At 41.8% G+C, this 16,145-nt stretch overlaps 1 protein-coding gene across 1 annotated transcript in view; it reads left to right on the top strand.

Moving 5' to 3' along the window:
• Nucleotides 1-16,145, top strand: part of CD2AP (CD2 associated protein) — an 87,102-nt gene that overhangs the window by 40,564 nt on the left and 30,393 nt on the right. Inside the window, exons 3-6 of the mRNA XM_082481190.1 lie at nt 1,818-1,971; nt 5,684-5,784; nt 9,165-9,285; nt 14,943-15,127. Of these exons, the coding sequence (XP_082337316.1) occupies nt 1,818-1,971; nt 5,684-5,784; nt 9,165-9,285; nt 14,943-15,127 (561 nt within the window). The remainder of the gene's footprint in view (nt 1-1,817; nt 1,972-5,683; nt 5,785-9,164; nt 9,286-14,942; nt 15,128-16,145) is intronic.

Below are 16,145 nucleotides of genomic sequence, written 5' to 3'. Positions count from 1 at the left end.
GCATGAGATTCAGTGGATGTAACGCACTTGGGTTTTCAGAAAGTTATTGAAGGAATGAAGTTGCTCTGAGACTGAAGGAAAAATTCTTTTATGGGTTGGAAGTTGCTTAAAGAAGCGAAGGACTTGTCAGTGACTTGTCAGAATAAAGGTGACTTGTCAGAGATGGTGATGGGATCCCCCAGGAGCTGGTTGTGCTACCAGCTTTGTTCAGCATCTCTGGTTATCTGGAGAGGGGATTTAACAGTGGACACTCCTGTTTTGTGAATGCTCTTAAACTCCTGTGCAGTTCAATGTTGTGCTGATAGTAAGAAGCTGAGCAGGCAAAAAGGGTGGCAGTAAATGCCAAGTAATGCATATAAGAATAGGTAATCCATACCATGACTACATTGAACTTCCAGTTGAGAGTTGAGCATCAGCTCATGAGTATCTGTTGGTGCTGCTTTAACCTCTCCGAAATCATCAGTTTCAGGTGGAGTGACAGCCTAAAACACCAGCAGGATGAGTGTCATCAAATCTATTGAGACCAGGATAGGGACAGGCAGATAGGTGGTTAAAGGGGTGGAGCAGCTGCCTGGTGAGATGGGGGCTGACAAGGCTGTGACTCTTCAGTTGAGAGGATAAAACCAAGAGGGAATATGATCAAGGTTTACATAACCATGGAGGTAGTGATAAAATAAATGCAGTGGTGGGGAGCATGCACGGGGACTAGTAAGGTGTCATCTTAAAGCAGATGAGAAAGAGGAGCTTCTTTAAGTAGCGCAAAGCGAATTTCCAATGTCTGTCCCCACAGAAGCTGTGGAGGCAGGCAGGACCATGGGTGCAGAAAGGGATTAGACAGCTTCATCTGCAGACATGAAAGGGGGAGGGGAGGGGATATATCTCTCAAATGAAACCCTTCTGGGTGCTCTGGGAATGTGGGAGGATCTGAGTTGCAGGTTAGCTCTCTGAAGAGCATCTGGGATTTCCACTGCTGGGAGCCGTGTTCTGCATCTGTGCTAGATGGGCCATTGATCTGACTTAATGGGTTCCTTCTTGTGCAAAGTGATGATTTCCTTCTTTCAGAGCATTTGTTCTCAGGTGGAGTCTCACTTAATGAGCTGATGCAGTTGAGTAACTGCTGAGTACACAGCCTTTTCTGTAAAGAACTGATGCTTTCTTGTTTATAGGCTTCTTAGTCTTGATTGGCACGCTCAATTCCAGTGCTAACACTTCAATTTAGAAAGATAGGAAGGTGGGAGACAATTATCAGAAAAATTATCTGTTACTTTCGCTCCTACACCTTTCCCTGCACTTCCTCCTACTTTATTTCTTGTATCTCACTTTCTTTTCCACTTGAGTCTTCCAGCAGTATGATTGCATCTTATCTGTAAATAACCTTTGAGCTTTCTGAGGCAGAGACCATGACCTAATACAGTTTTATATAGTAAAATATTTTTAGTGCCTTACCCTATGGGTCTGTCATTGAAGTAATATCTGTATTTTTTAAAAAATGTTATCAAATATAAGCTGTGACTTAAGAGTTGTGATATGGGACTTCTGGGCTCAAAGCTAATTTTCTTAGGTTTGGAGTAGGGCAGTATTTTAGCCAACCCTCTGTTTCTGAATTACCTCAGCACATCAGCTTACCTGTTTACTAATGTGATTGTATGGAAGGGACAAGTTTATTAAGGCCCTTAGTTTAGGTGCAGGATGACGTGATTTTTGAGTATAATACATCATTGCACACCAAATGGTAAGTACCTGAAATCTGTTAGTCTGTGGAGCGACCTCTTGGGTAATTTAAGTGGCCTCTCAGTCTTTTGAATCTCTTTTTTCAGGAAGTTAAGAAGGATGTAGAGCCCAAGGATGATGCTGTGCCAGTCAGAAGGGAGAAATCTGGCAATGTGGCCAGCCTTGTGCAGCGTATGAGCAGCTATGGGCTTCCAGCAGGAGGATTTCAGCCTCATCCCCCATCCAAAACCTTCAAGAAGAGTATGTAGTCTTTCCATTTCCTTCAATTGCGTAAGCTGCTGACATGCATTTTTTTAATAAACATGAATTATTTAATGTCTGACTTAGTTTTAAGGTTGTATGGAAAACTAGAGACGTAGGAGGAAAGACTTTGATTCTAAGCCAAATTCTGCTCCTGGATGCATGGGCAGAAAGCTTATGTGTAGTTCTTAGCAGCAATAGGGATGAATTTTCCTGGGAACAGGATTTAGACCCCTTCCAGATTCCAGAGCATTGCTGTGTAACTTCATGTGAGCTTTGCTTGTATTGTCAGGTGCCTGAATGAGAACTTTAAGCCTGTTAATAACCAAAAAACCTTCCTGTGGTCATTTCTTCTAAATGTAAGAGTTTTGCTACAAATTCAGGGCTTTGCGACAAGGGAAGAGTGTAATTTAGGTTCCTCTTGTTTGATAGGCTTACCTCTAGCGTGAAATAAGGTGGAATTGGTGGCGTCTAAACAAAAGCAGTTGTCTTCCTTTGTAACTGCAGCCCCCAGGATGGTCAGGAGTGCAGACTCGGTGCCTCTGTATCTGTGGTTTCTATGTTTTAATGCCAGTATTTAAATCAATGTGACTAAAACTAGAGCAGAAAACTTAGTGTTCCCTGCATCCAGAAAATTGCCTTTTGTATTTGGACACCTCAGTCTTTATAAGAGACACTGTGCTAAATTACTGTGGCTGCAATCTCTTATAAAAGAGAGGAAGACATTTATGACTTAATCTTGCTTTTTTTAAAAAAGAAAGAATTCAGAGCTTACTGTTTCTGCTGTGTTTATGCTTAGAGTTTTTGCCCATCAAAGGAGAAGAGTCCCTAGTCATCTTTTAAAGCCCTGAAATGGGACCACTAGATTTACTTCCTCTAGGCAACTAAGGATGTTACCTTCAGAATTACGTTTTAGTGAATCTGATCTGCATATGCGTACTGGCAACAGCACATTTGTGCCTGTTAGATGTTTGCATCAGCAGGCTTTTGAAAATCTAGCCTGAAAATTAACACCGTTCCTAGGTGAATGCAACCGGGCTCTGAAAGGGAATCAGCGTGATCCTTACGGGTCCTTCCAACTCCAGATATTCTACGATTTTTTTTTTTATTTCTGTGAACATTATCTGACACCATTTCAGGTGTTGGCTACTCATTCTGGTCTCCCTAATCCTGGAATTGATCCCATATTCAGCATGTCTCATCCTCATGCTGGTGGCTGTGTGGCTATGGCCAGATACTACGTACATCCTGATTTAAAACTCTGCAGTGCTCTGGCTAGTCTCATTCTCCTAGGAGGTGGTGTTCAAGCACCTTCCTTTAAGCACACAACTGTTTACTTGGCACAACGATAATCTCTGCGTTTCCATTTTACTTGCTGTTCCCTCTTTCCTGGAAGACTGTTTAAACAGCTCCTGCAGATCCTGTTTGCTGTGTGCCTGGGCAATCGCTCACTCCCTTCAAAAGGTTTCCAGTGCTTAGTCGTCTTTCCGTTTCTGGTTCCTAACCTGGTAAAATGAGGTTTACAACGTTAAAAACAAAGTTAAGCCTCTTTAACAGCAAGTTTCCCATGTGCGGTGAGGTGGGTTGTCTCTGCCTGGGAAGTGCCTCTGCGGTTCTCCTGTGCAGCTCTAGCTGAATTCAGGGATTTTTTTATCAGGTGGGTAGTAAGCTGCAGGCAGTATTCCTATCAGATGGATGGCTGCCTTTATTCAGGGAAAGGAAAATACAGGAGGTGCGCTAAGTTATGGCAACAAAGAACTAAATTTGGTTTATGCTGTACAAAACAAATAAAACCTGAAGCCAGACAAGTTGTTTTGGAAAGGGACAGAATTGCCTGGGGGCTGCCAGCCCAGCAGCACTGCCACTGCACCATGTGAAGCTGCAGTGGTGTTTTCCGAGTGAATTGGTTAGCTTCCTAGGTTAATCTAGGGGTTTTTTCAAAACTGGAAAGCAGTAACTTCCCAAACTGGGTATTGCTGAAAACAGGTTGCAGGTGAGATAGAGTTTGGGATGTGAAATGCATCTGTGGGTTTGTTTGCCCTCCCTCCATTTAGGTAGAATTATGACATGAAAAGGAATGCTGAAATCAGTTTTATATTAAATCGCTATGACTTTTTAATTTGCCTTTTTTTGGTATCAGTTAATCTCGTACAAAGGAGTACAAAGGAGGAGCCCTGAAAGCGCTGCAGGAGGTAGTAAAGGCCAGTGAACTGTTTGTTGCAATTACTGTTAGCCTAACAATCCCTCTTGGCTGATGTATGAGTTTCAGTGGAGTTAAAAGAAGGGTGCATTATGTGGGCAATTATGTGTTATTAGAAATAACCCATAGAGCTTTATACTTCTGGTTTATTTGTTTCCTGCCCCTTTTTAAGCTCTTTAAAGCACAGGCCATATACCAGCATGGAGAAAATCCTGAATTTGGTGAGCCCTCTCTCAGAAATTTTAGATGCTGAATAGTTACTCAGCTGCCTGGCGTGTTTTGTACTGAGGACGCTGGGTGTGGCGGTCTCTAAACGTCTGACTTTGGACTTTCAACGCTGCTATAATAAGACAAGGATCAGTCTTGGAGGCAGTTATCTGTGTTTTGAAATGGTTTTACCCAGCTAATCTTAATTGCTGAAGCTTGAGCGTGGAGAAGTGCAAAGTATAAGAGAGGGTATGGAAATTATACAGCTCTTGCAAGTTTAAGCTTTACCAGCTTTTGATTCATATTTTCATTTAAACTGTGGCAGATTGTTTTTGAGGAGGGTAGGGAGCAGGTGTGGGTCATAGCTCAGGATGACAATTGCCTTCAAAAGCGTGGTGGTGGCTGCTCTGTTGTGGAAAAGGTTTGAAGGAGAAATTCGTGAACTCTCCTGGTTCAGCAGTAGCATCGCTCCAGGGTATGTGCAGAGTAATTGGGCAATCGTAGGTTCCCACCGCTCTGGCTGGAGGGGTTGTTGGAAGCCACTTCAATGCTTTCCCCTCTTGGGATGTCATTTTGTCTTTTTAATGCCTGCAAAGCTTTGATTGTTCGTGGCAAACATCTAAAGACTGCGCTCTATTTAATTTTGCCCTTGTCAAAAACTGTTAATTGAAGCTTAGGTTGAATTTCTCGAATCCATACTGGCACTGAAAAGGGAGATTTTTTTGTATTCACAGATAAAAATGAGTTTGGATTTTGAAATATGAGCTGAGCAAATGTTAGCATTACTTCAGACCTGTTAGCAAGGTCTTTGTTAGAGGGCAGAAAGGGTATTGGCACTTCAGTGTGGTGCAGAACAAAACATTTGTTATTTCTTTCAGGATTGCTTAAAAGACTGGAGGCTCAAACTTGCACGTTTTCTTCCAAGCAAGTGCTAACACCGCAACTGGCAGTGGTTGTCATTCTTGCAGATTTTGGTCAGGAAATAGCTTGAAAATTCATTGTAGTGGGGATTTATCTGACTTGCTTCTGTCAACATGTTTTTTTATAGCATGTTGGTAATTGGCAGTGTGGTGTTTGTTTGTTTGTAATTGGCAGTCTGTGAAACTCATGGTTTTCAAGCTCCGCAATACAGCTTGCTAGCCTAAAGTGACACAAGCAAACTGGAAAACCAGCAGCAAAAGCTACATAGCTTTTTGGGATAGTTTATTGGTCTTTTGGTCAGATTTGATCCTCAGGAGCTGAGTGTAGGGAAAAACTAGTTTTCCTTTGCAAGCTTTCTTACTTTTGCCGTTTCCCTTGAATCAGGGTCCAAGAAGCGGCAGTGCAAAGTGCTCTTCGAATACATCCCACAGAACGAGGATGAGCTGGAACTCAAGCCGGGGGATGTGATTGACATCAATGAAGAGGTAAGCTGTTTTATGGAGCTGATTGTCTCTTTCTGTGGCCAGGACTCAAATTGGTTTTTTTTTTGGCTTATTACTTGAATTACAAGGATATTGGAGAAATAGCATAGGAAGTAGTGGTTTTGAAACTCAAGCTGATAGTTTAGGAGTTCTTTCTCTCAGGATCTAATCCTAAATCAATGCATGCTAGTCATTTAGGGGGATTATTTGATCATCACAGCGATAAATTGTGATCTGTTCCATGATTCCTTTTTCTAAACACTTTTCACAGTTCTTTGGTCCTGTCTGTGATCGTTGGTTTTAGGATGCTTATGCTAAAACTGTTTGACCAGTTGCCTTTAAGTTGACATACTCTGTCTTGATTTAGGGTGAAAAATGTTATTTGACCTGATTTTCCAGTTTCATGCCTTTTTTTTTTTTTTTTTTTTTTTTTTTTTTTTGCAAACTCATTGATGCTTTGAACTAATAATAACAGTATTCAGCACAGAAACCTGTACCTGTAGTACCAGGACATCAGTTCTACCTGTTACCTGAGAATAATTCAGTATTTATCCCTTGCAATTGTTTTTGTAAATTGAGTAGTTACAACTGACAGTGCTGACTGTGAAGTCAAAGGTGGAGGCAGATGGGTTCAGAACTTAAATGGCTAATACTGAAGAGAGCAGACTACAAGGATCAGAGGTACCTTTTAGGGAGGAAGGCTCTTGTGCAGCGTGCTGGCTGGATCCGTAGGGTTTTTGGTTTACAGAATATGTGGGTTTTGCATGCAAAAAAAAATGCACAAAGTGCCCATGATAACTGTATCGTTGCTGTAAAACTTTTTTTTTTTTTGTATCTTCCCCCCACTTCTGTCAGATTCAGCACTAAATAGCAGATTTATTTTTGTAGCTTTATATTGTAGTATTTGCATGCTGTGTTATCAAGCATAATCTAAAGTCATTTGACTCCATTAGTGGAGGTTTTATTTAAAAAAAAAAAAAAATCAGATTGGCAAAACCGCTTGTTTCATAGAATCATAGAATTAGTGAGGTTGGAAGGGACCTTTAAGATCATCAAGTCCAACCATTAACCTACCCTGATAAAAACACCACCACTTCTAAACCATGTCCCTAAGCACCTCATCTACCCTTTTCTTAAACACCTCCAGGGATGGTGAATCCACCACCTCTCTGGGCAGCCTATTCCAATGTTTAATAACCCTTTCAGTGAAAAAATGCTTCCTATAATCCAGTCTAAACCTGCCCTGACATAACTTGAACCAATTTCCTCTTGTCCTATCACTTGTCACCAGGGAGAAGAGGTCAGCTCCCAGCTCTCTAAAACCTCCTTTCAGGTAGTTGTAGAGGGTGATAAGGTCTCCCCTCAGCCTCCTCTTCTCCAGGCTAAAGAACCCCAGATCCCTCAGTCGTTCCTCATAAGGTTTGTCCTCCAGACCCTTCACCAGCTTTGTAGCCCTTCTCTGGACATGCTCCAACACCTCAATGTCCCTCTTGTAGTGAGGGGCCCAAAACTGAACAGAGTACTCGAGGTGAGGCCTCACCAGTGCCGAGTACAGGGGGATGATTACTTCCCTAGTCCGGCTCACCACACTATTCCTGATGCAGGCCAGGATGGTGTTGGCCTTCTTGGCTGCCTGGGCACACTGCTGGCTCATGCTCAGCCGGCTGTCCACCAACACCCCCAGGTCCTTTTCTGCCAGGCAGCTTTCGAGCCACTCCACCCCCAGTCTGTAGCGCTGCATGGGGTTGTTGTGACCCAAGTGCAGGACCCGACACTTGGCCTTGTTGAACCTCATACCATTGGCCTCAGCCCATCTGTCCTGCCCCCCAGGAGGCTTTGTTTAGAAGAGTCTGAATTTTCATCATCTTATAGAAATAAGTTGATGGAATTCACACTCAAAAAAAAAAACGTACTGATGTGTATACCAGAGTTGTAACTCCCTCTTGTGGAAACTGTATCATGTGGTAAGAATTTGAAATGGAAGATGAAGAGCTGTGAAATTGTCATTTGTGTTGCTAGCACCCAGAGATGCACAGATGCTCTCTACCATGGCAAGCAGAACTTTTACCTGTTTTTTAATGTCAATTAAAGAGACCTTTTCTGGTAACATAGTTCGTATACAGTCAGGTTTGTTTTAAAGACGGTGTGATGAGGAGGCTAAAGCAAGTACGGTCAAGAAATTTTTGTTTTATTTCCGACTGTCTCTGACCTGGCATAACTTTGCCTTCCAAGTCTGTTAAGTGCTTTGCTGACCTTACTTTTTGGCAGAAAGCTCGAGTTGCTTTCAGTATTGTAAGCATTAGAAGTCCCTTTCTTATGGCTCTTGGGTGTAGTATGGGTTAGTTGAGGCATTTGAATTTTAGTTTTCAATAATGTATTATGTCAAGCATGAGGTGCCGGAGCCTGGTCAGTGCTTGTCAGTAATCTGTGCTTAAAATTTGTTTCAGAGGACCAAACTGTGACTTTGAACTGTCCACAGCAAAGCTATATTTCAGCACCAGGATGTCTTTAAAAATAACAAAGCCCTTTTCATTGCCTGTCTGTCTCTGTAGCTGACAGGTTTTGCATGCCTTCTGCTTGCCTGGAGGTAGGCGAGCGTTTAAAAACTACGCCCCGTGTCAGACATAGTGACCTACAAAACAAGGCTAAAAAAAGATAATGTAAACAACTGCTGTTTGTTTGGGGTTTTTTTCCCCGTTGCTTTTATTTCTTATCTAAAACCAGCTTTCCAGTCCCAAAACAGAGCAATTGAAATGAAATATTTTGAAAATTTATCTTAATTATAATTTTAAATAGTGCTTATTAGGCAAATACGTTCAGTTTTTATTTAAGGCCTTTTTGAAAACTGCTAATAAATTTAAAGAGCACAATTCTTACTCGGTCTTCTGGCATTGTTTTACACTGTCACCAGTGCATTCCCAGCTTTTGTTTGGAATAGGACTGGTGGAAACTGGACAAGACAGAGGAAAACACATATGGACAGCAAGAATACGTGAAAGTTTCTTTAGAAAGCCAGACTAAAAGTTGCATCTTTATTTCATGAACAGTTTAATATTTTCTTCTTCTGTTAGATGTGTAATGCCTGTTATTCTGTTTTACTGTGAGAAAGTTGATGAACATTTTGCTGTTCTTCTGGATTAATTGGCCTAGGGGCTAGTTTCGTATTTCAGGATCATTGCTGTAGTGGTAGAAGTGACAGTAAATTATTTTCTTGCTCTTCTTTTTGCTTGCTGTTTCTAGATCTTTGGTGGGTTTCTTTAAAGAGAAATCATGGTCGTTTGAATTTTCCCAAAGTTGTTTGTAGAGTTTTATAAGTGAAGTAGATGGAATTGATAGGAATTTCCTTTTGCATTATTGGTGATGTGTGAAATGTTTCTATACAGGTAGAAGAAGGCTGGTGGAGTGGAACGCTAAATGGCAAAGCCGGGTTGTTTCCTTCAAACTTTGTGAAAGAATTGGAATTGACAGATGATGGAGAAACACAGGACACTCTGGATGACACAGGTGGTATTCTGTTTGTTGTAAATGCTTAGCAAAGTCATTTTGGGTCTCGGGTATAACTTGGAGTATTACGGTTATAGTACAGTAAAAGTTGTAAAGAATTCAAGCTTCCTAAGTACTTAATTTCATTCTAGAAAATATTGATGCTGAGTATGAAGATACCTGTCTTGCTCCCAATACACTTCTGATAAAATTGCAGTCAAGGCCTTGATCTTTCAAGTGTACGTTCTGCGTTTTATCACTAGAAATTTTACAATACTCAGAGTTGAGCTTTTTTTAGTACTGGATATAAAATTATTCTTCCATTTAATATTTGTTTTCAGTCTTATTCTCACAGACATGAGTTCTCTAACATGGAAGACTTAAGCATGTAGTCACATCTGTTGAGAGCTAAAACTTTGATTGAATCAAAACGGTATAGAGAGCCTACACTTAAAATGAATCCTCAGAAGGGTGGCCTGGTTCTTTATTATGTTTTAATCTAACAGTAAAATGGTTTTAAGGCAGTATTTATATTTAGCCATTCCTTTGTGGCTAAATCTTTGCACAGGAGTTGGCAGGGGTCATTGAAAGAGCTTTAAACTAGATTTGAAGGGGGAAAGGCATAAAACCAGACTCGCTAGAGGTAAGACTGGGGGCAGCACGCCAATGTTTGAGGTCTGCTGTCTCGGTGAAGGTAGGGGATGGAAATCCACGTGGCAGCAAAGACACAAGGGTTTTTGATGTGTTAGAAACCATGGAAGCACCTGAGAATGGTCATGTAGGAATTAGGGCTTCTCCCCCAAAAAGGAGGTGGGATCTATAGCTCAACTGAAGTGTATCTATATCAATGCATGCAGCATGGCAACCAACAGGAGGAGCTGGAAGGCGTTGTGCAGCAGGAAAACTATGATATAGTTGGCATTGTGGAAACATGGTGGGATGACTTGCAAAACCGAAGGCTGCATTGGATGGCTATAAACCCTTCCAAAGTGATAGGCAAGGAAGAAGAGGCGGTGGGGTAGCCCTGTATGTTAGGGAGTGGTTTGATTGTCTAGAACTTAATGATGGTGACAATGGGGTTGAGTGTTCATGGGTAAGAATCAGGGGAAAGGCCAGCAAGGCAGATACTGTGCTGGGAGTCTGTTATAGACCACCCAACCAGGATGAAAAGACGAAGTACTCTGTAAGCAGCTGGGAGAAGTCTCACACTCGCTAGCCCTTGGTCTTGTGGGGGACTTCAACTTACCAGATGTCTGCTGGAAATACAATACAGCAGAGAGGAAACAGTCTAGGAGGTTCCTGGAGTGTGTGGAAGATAACTTCCTGACACAGCTGGTGAGTGAGCCAACTAGAGAAGGTGCCCCGTTGGACCTGCTGTTTGCGAATAGAGAAGGACTTGTGGGTCATGTGATGGTTGGAGGCTGTCTTGGGCATAGCGACCACAGTGGTAGTCTTCAGTTTTTGGAGGAGTAAGGATGGGGGTCAGCAGAATTTCTACCTTGGACTTCCAGAGGGCAGACTTTGGCCTGTTTAGGAGCCCGGTTGTCAGAGTGCCTTGGGAGGGAGTCCTGAAGGGCAAAGGAGTCCAGGAAGGCTGGACGTTCTTCAAGGAGGAAATCTTAAAGGTGCATGAACAGGCTGTCCGCATGTGCTGAAAGACGAGCTTATGGGGAAGATGACTGACATGGCTGAACAGAGAGGTTTGGCTGGAACTCAGGGGAAAAAAGGAGAGTTAATGACTGTTGGAAGAAGGGGCAGGCCACTCAGGAGGACCACAAGGATGTTGTGAGGTTATGCAGGGGGAAAATTAAAAGGTCCAAAGCCCAACTAGAACTTAAGCTGGCTACTGCCATAAAAGACAATTAAAAATATTTCTATAAATCTGTTAGCAACAAAAGGAGGGCTTAGGAGAACCTCTGTCCTTCATTGGACGTGGGGGGAAACGGTGACAAAGGATGAGGAAAAGGCTGAAGTACTAAATGCCTTCTCTGCCTCAGTCTTTAATAGTAAGACCAGTTGTTTTCTGGGTACCCAGATGTCTGAACTGGAAGACAGGGACAGGGAGCAGAATGAAGCCCCCATAATCCAAGGGGAAATAGTGAGTGATCTATTGCACAACTTAGACACACACAGGTCTATGGGGCCGGATGGGATCCACGTGTGGGTGATAAGGATGCTGGCGGAAGTGCTCACCAAGCCCACTTTCCATCGTTTATCAGCAGTCCTGGCTAACCAGGGAGGTCCCAGTTGACTGGAGGTTAGCAAATGTGATGCTTATCTACAAGAAAGGCTGGAAGGACATCCAGAGAACTACAGGCCTGTCAATCTGACCCCAGTGCCTGGAAAGGTTATGTAGCAAATCATCTTGAGGGCCATCATGCGGTACGTACAGGATAACCAGGTGATTGGGCCCAATCAGCATGGTTTCATGAAAGGCAGGTCCTCCTTGACTGACCTGATATCCTTCTATGACAAGGTGGCCTGCTTAGTGAATGAGGGAGAGGCTGTGGATGTTGTTTATCTGGACTTCAGTATAGCTTTTGACACCATTTTCCCACATAATTTTTCTGAAGAAACTGGCTGCTTATGGCTTGGGTGGATGTATTCTTTGCTGGGTAAAAAACAGTCTGGAAGGCAGAGCCCAAAGAGTGGTGGTGAATGAAGTTAAATCCAGTTGGCAGCCAGTCATAAGTGGTGTTCCTCAGGGCTCAGTATTGGCTCAGTTGTGTTTAATATCTTTATCAATGATCTGGACAAGGGGATCAAGGGCACCCTCAGTAAGTTTGCAGATGACACCAGGTTGGGTGGGATTGTTGATTTGCTTGAGAGTAGGATGGCTTTACAGAGGGACCTGGATAGGTTGGATCCATGGGCCCATGCCAGTGGTATGATGTGCAACAAGGCCAAGTGCCGGGTCCTGCACTTGGGTCACAACAACCCCATGCAGCACTACAGGCTTGGGGCAGAGTGGCTGGAAAGCTGCCTGGTGGAGAAGGACCTGGGGGTGTTGGTCAGCAGTCAGCTGAATGTGAACAAGCAGTGTGCCCAGGTGGCCGAGAAAGGCCAACAGCATCCTGGCCTGTATCAGGAATAGTGTGGCCAGCAGGACTAGGGCAGTGATTGTCACCCTGTACTTGGCACTGGTGAGGCCCCACCTCGAGTACTGTGTTCAGTTTTGGGCCTCTTGCTACAAGAAGGACATTAAGGCACTGGAGCATGTCCAGAGAAGGGCTACAAAGCTGTTGAGGGGTCTGGAGCACAAGTCTTATGAGGAACGGCTGAGGGAACTGGGGTTGTTTAGCCTGGAGAAGAGGAGGCTGAGGGGAGACCTTCTCGCTCTCTACAACTACCTGAAAGGAGGGTGTAGTGAGGGTAAGGTTGGTCTCTTCTCCCAAGTAACAAGTGATAAGACAAGAGGAAATGGCTTTGAGTTGCGCAGGGAAGGTTTAGATTGGTTATTAGGAAAAACTTATTTACCGAAAGGGTTATCAAGCATTAGCACAGGCTGCCCAGGGAAGTGGTGGAGTCGCCATCCCTGGAGGTATTTGAAAGAGACGTAGATGTGGTGCTGAGGGACATGGTTTAGTGGTGGAATTGGCGCTGTTAGGTTAATAGTTGGACTTGATGATCTTAAAGGTCTTTTCTGACCTAAATGACTCTGTGATTATAAGAGGCTTTGGTTCTGTGTTTATGTTTTAATCTAACATTAAACTGTTCCTATTAAGTGTTTACATTGAGCTGTTCCTTTGTGGCTATGACTGTGTAGCTCAGGCAGAAGCTGGTGGTCTCTGGCTGAGCAGTAGCTGGGTGCTGAGGGGTGCCAGGCCGCTGTGTGCTTTATAGGCCATTACTTTGTGCCCTTGAAACTGCACTTTAGAGGCATTCTGTCTGTGAAGACCTGTTTGCAGGCTGGGGACTTGTGGTATGATACTGCTGCAATGGGAGTGGTCTTTGGGACCAACATCTTAATGGGAGTTAATTGATGCTTAAAGACAGCTGTGTAATGTTCACGGGGAAAAAGGGATTTCTTTTTTTTTTTTTTTTTTTTTTTCCTTGTAGTAATGTGCACCTTCATTTACAAGATGTTCAGTATTGTTTCTAACAAGGCTTTGCTCAGACAAAGGGAAGAAAAGTCTGGCTGGGATTTTTTTTTTTTTTTGTAAATTGTGGAAATAATTGAAGTAGTCTAAAGCAAGAGTTGTTTGATTTGGGCTGTCTCCTTGGAGGTCAAGTTCCTTGAGTTTAATGGGGTCTGGTGAGATGAATTTACAAATGGGTATGTGTTGGTCTTAATTCCTGAATTCTGAAATCGGTGGGACTGAACGGTAGTTTGAAGTAATTGTTAGTTACTGACAGAAAATACAAGTTAGGATTTTCAGCCCCTTACACCCCCAGGGGTTATATTTAATGCTCGGTGCTTTCACAGTCAGTCTTGAGTATCTGCTATTTCTTTCCTCGCTCCCAGGAAACAGTAAATGCCCCATTCACTGAGCTGTGGTCTTTCAAATATGCAACCTGGACTTTTCTCGTGAATGAAATTTCTAGTTATCCTTTTAGATATCTAAGAGGGATATAACTAAGTGAAGAATAACTCAGATGAGGAGAGGTGAAAAACTGAAGCCAAGAGTCTGTGTAATCGTAGTATTATCAAAACTCCTCAAATTTATGGTTGAGGGAAGAGGCTTTAATCTTTAGTGCAATTCCCAGGCATGCATGGGCTGGGAGGAACTTAACTGAAAGGCTAAAAGGTGTGGAAGTATTTTGAATTTGGTTTATAAGAGCTGTCTATTTTCACATGACTGTCTCATGGAATTCTGCACATGGAAATAGTTTGCCCGTGAATACTGGTTTGTAGGTTTTAACAAGAGTTGATTGTAACATAAAAAAAAAATAAATTAAAAAGTCTCAAAAGCTCCTAATACCTAAATTAAGTTCCACTCTGAACTATGTTTTTTGGGGAGTGGATAAATGTTGTTCCCTAAAACTGAAAGATTAAAAGAAACTTAAATACTTGTTATCTACCAGTGATTAATCTCAAACAACCACGTGTGATTGGAACGTTTAACTCATAGGTTTTAAGTGTTATTAGGTTAAAAAGCTATTTGAATACATTTGCAAGAAACTCATTTTGGGTATTTTTGGTAATGCATTTTGAGCATTAGAAAAATTTGACTTTGGTGCCTTGAGAGGCATCACTCTACTACTGAAACACACTGTTTTTTCCTGTGGCTGTTGAAACGTGGTAGGACTCGTAACAGACCTTTATTGATTATGGCTTTCAGCAGCTATAGCTGTGCAAATGGCAAGCGTTTAAATGTTGGACTAAACCCACGTCTTTAGAGAATGCGTAAGCAATGTTTCATAAAACTAATGGAAAACATAACGTTGATGTTACCAGACTGCAGAGCCTGAGTGATAATTGAAATAGCAAGAAATATTAGTGATCTAATGACTTAGTTGCCAGCGTATTCCATGCAATACTGGTGTCACTTCAAATGGTCTTATGTTAAATACACAGCTGGAACAAATGTGAGGTATTACAGCTACAACAACATTCCTAGAACAGCTGTTTAGCAAGAGCAGTGCATGCAGCTGTGTTACTTCCACTTTTTCTCCCAGAAGAGCAAATAAATAATTTCACATATTAAAACAATTTTTATTTCTTTTTGTACTTTCAGAGTCTGTTTTCAGTGGCCCTACCTCACCTGTGGTCTCTCCAGGAAATGGGAATGAACCTGGGTCTGGACCAGCACAGCCAAAGAAAATCCGAGGTATTGGGTTTGGAGATATCTTTAAAGAAGGATCAGTGAAACTTAAGACGAGATTATCCAGTACTGAATCAGAAGATAAAAAGCAAGATAAGGTTTGTAGCAGTTCATATTGTTGTTATTTGGTTTCCTGTAAAAATAATCTATAAAACATGAATCTGAAAACATAATACCTTACAGATGCTGAATACACTGCCCATTTTAAAATTTGTCAATATTGTTCCATGATCAGACCATAGTCATCTCATAGAGCTCTTGCCTATGTAAGAAAACAAACACCCTCAAACTTCTTTCATAGTAAGTTATATTTAAAATTGATTCCAAAAGGTCTATTCAGATGTCTTGGTATTTAAAATATTAGAGAGAGAAAACCAAGCTGATATAAAAATTGTCATTTCAAAGGCATGTGGTGCAAGACATAAGAACTTCTCAAACAAACCTACAGTACAAGGTCCCTTATAGTTTTCTTTGTAATACAGCTTGTATACAGACTGGGACAAGACTGTTAAGTCTTCCATACAAGTTAATCTTGGCCTTTAAAACAAGGAATATTTTGGGGTTTCTTCAGTTTTTGGTTTGGGTGTTTTTTTTTTTTTTAAATTTTGGTAGATATGGAGATTGCTGTTCCAGGTGTCAGCTGTTATTATCAATGTAAAATGTCCTTCAGTGAATGCTCTCAGGCTTTTGGCTTTGGTGATGTCTTAGGTTAATGAAGTACATTATTGCTATCACAATCAGCAGTTTCTGTTCTACAACTTTACATCCTCTTTCATTTTCTTTTCCTCCTTTTTTATGAGTGAGTGGGAAAAGGAGCACTTTTATTCTCTACACTGAACTTCAAGCTTAGGAGACAGCAGATAACGTGATGATAGTGAAATTGGTTTAGTTTGAATTTTATTTTGATCGGAAACCGAGAGCGCTCTTATCCTTTGGAAGCACAACAGCGATGCTCAGTCCTTCATCTTGAATTTACACATCATTTATACTAAGAGCTTCCGTATGGATTTGCAGCTTTTGATAAATTAAAGGCAGCTGAGATAATCCAGTGTTTCAGTTTTTACTCAGTTGATCAATTCAAGAAAGCTTTAAAAGCATTGTCCAATTTCAATTTTT

This window comes from Vanellus vanellus (genome assembly GCF_965231255.1).
Source record: "Vanellus vanellus genome assembly, chromosome: 3".
NCBI classification, from domain to species: Eukaryota; Metazoa; Chordata; class Aves; order Charadriiformes; family Charadriidae; genus Vanellus; species Vanellus vanellus.
The sequence above is the reverse complement of the archived record's forward strand: the minus strand, read 5'-3'. Positions and strand labels throughout refer to the sequence as shown.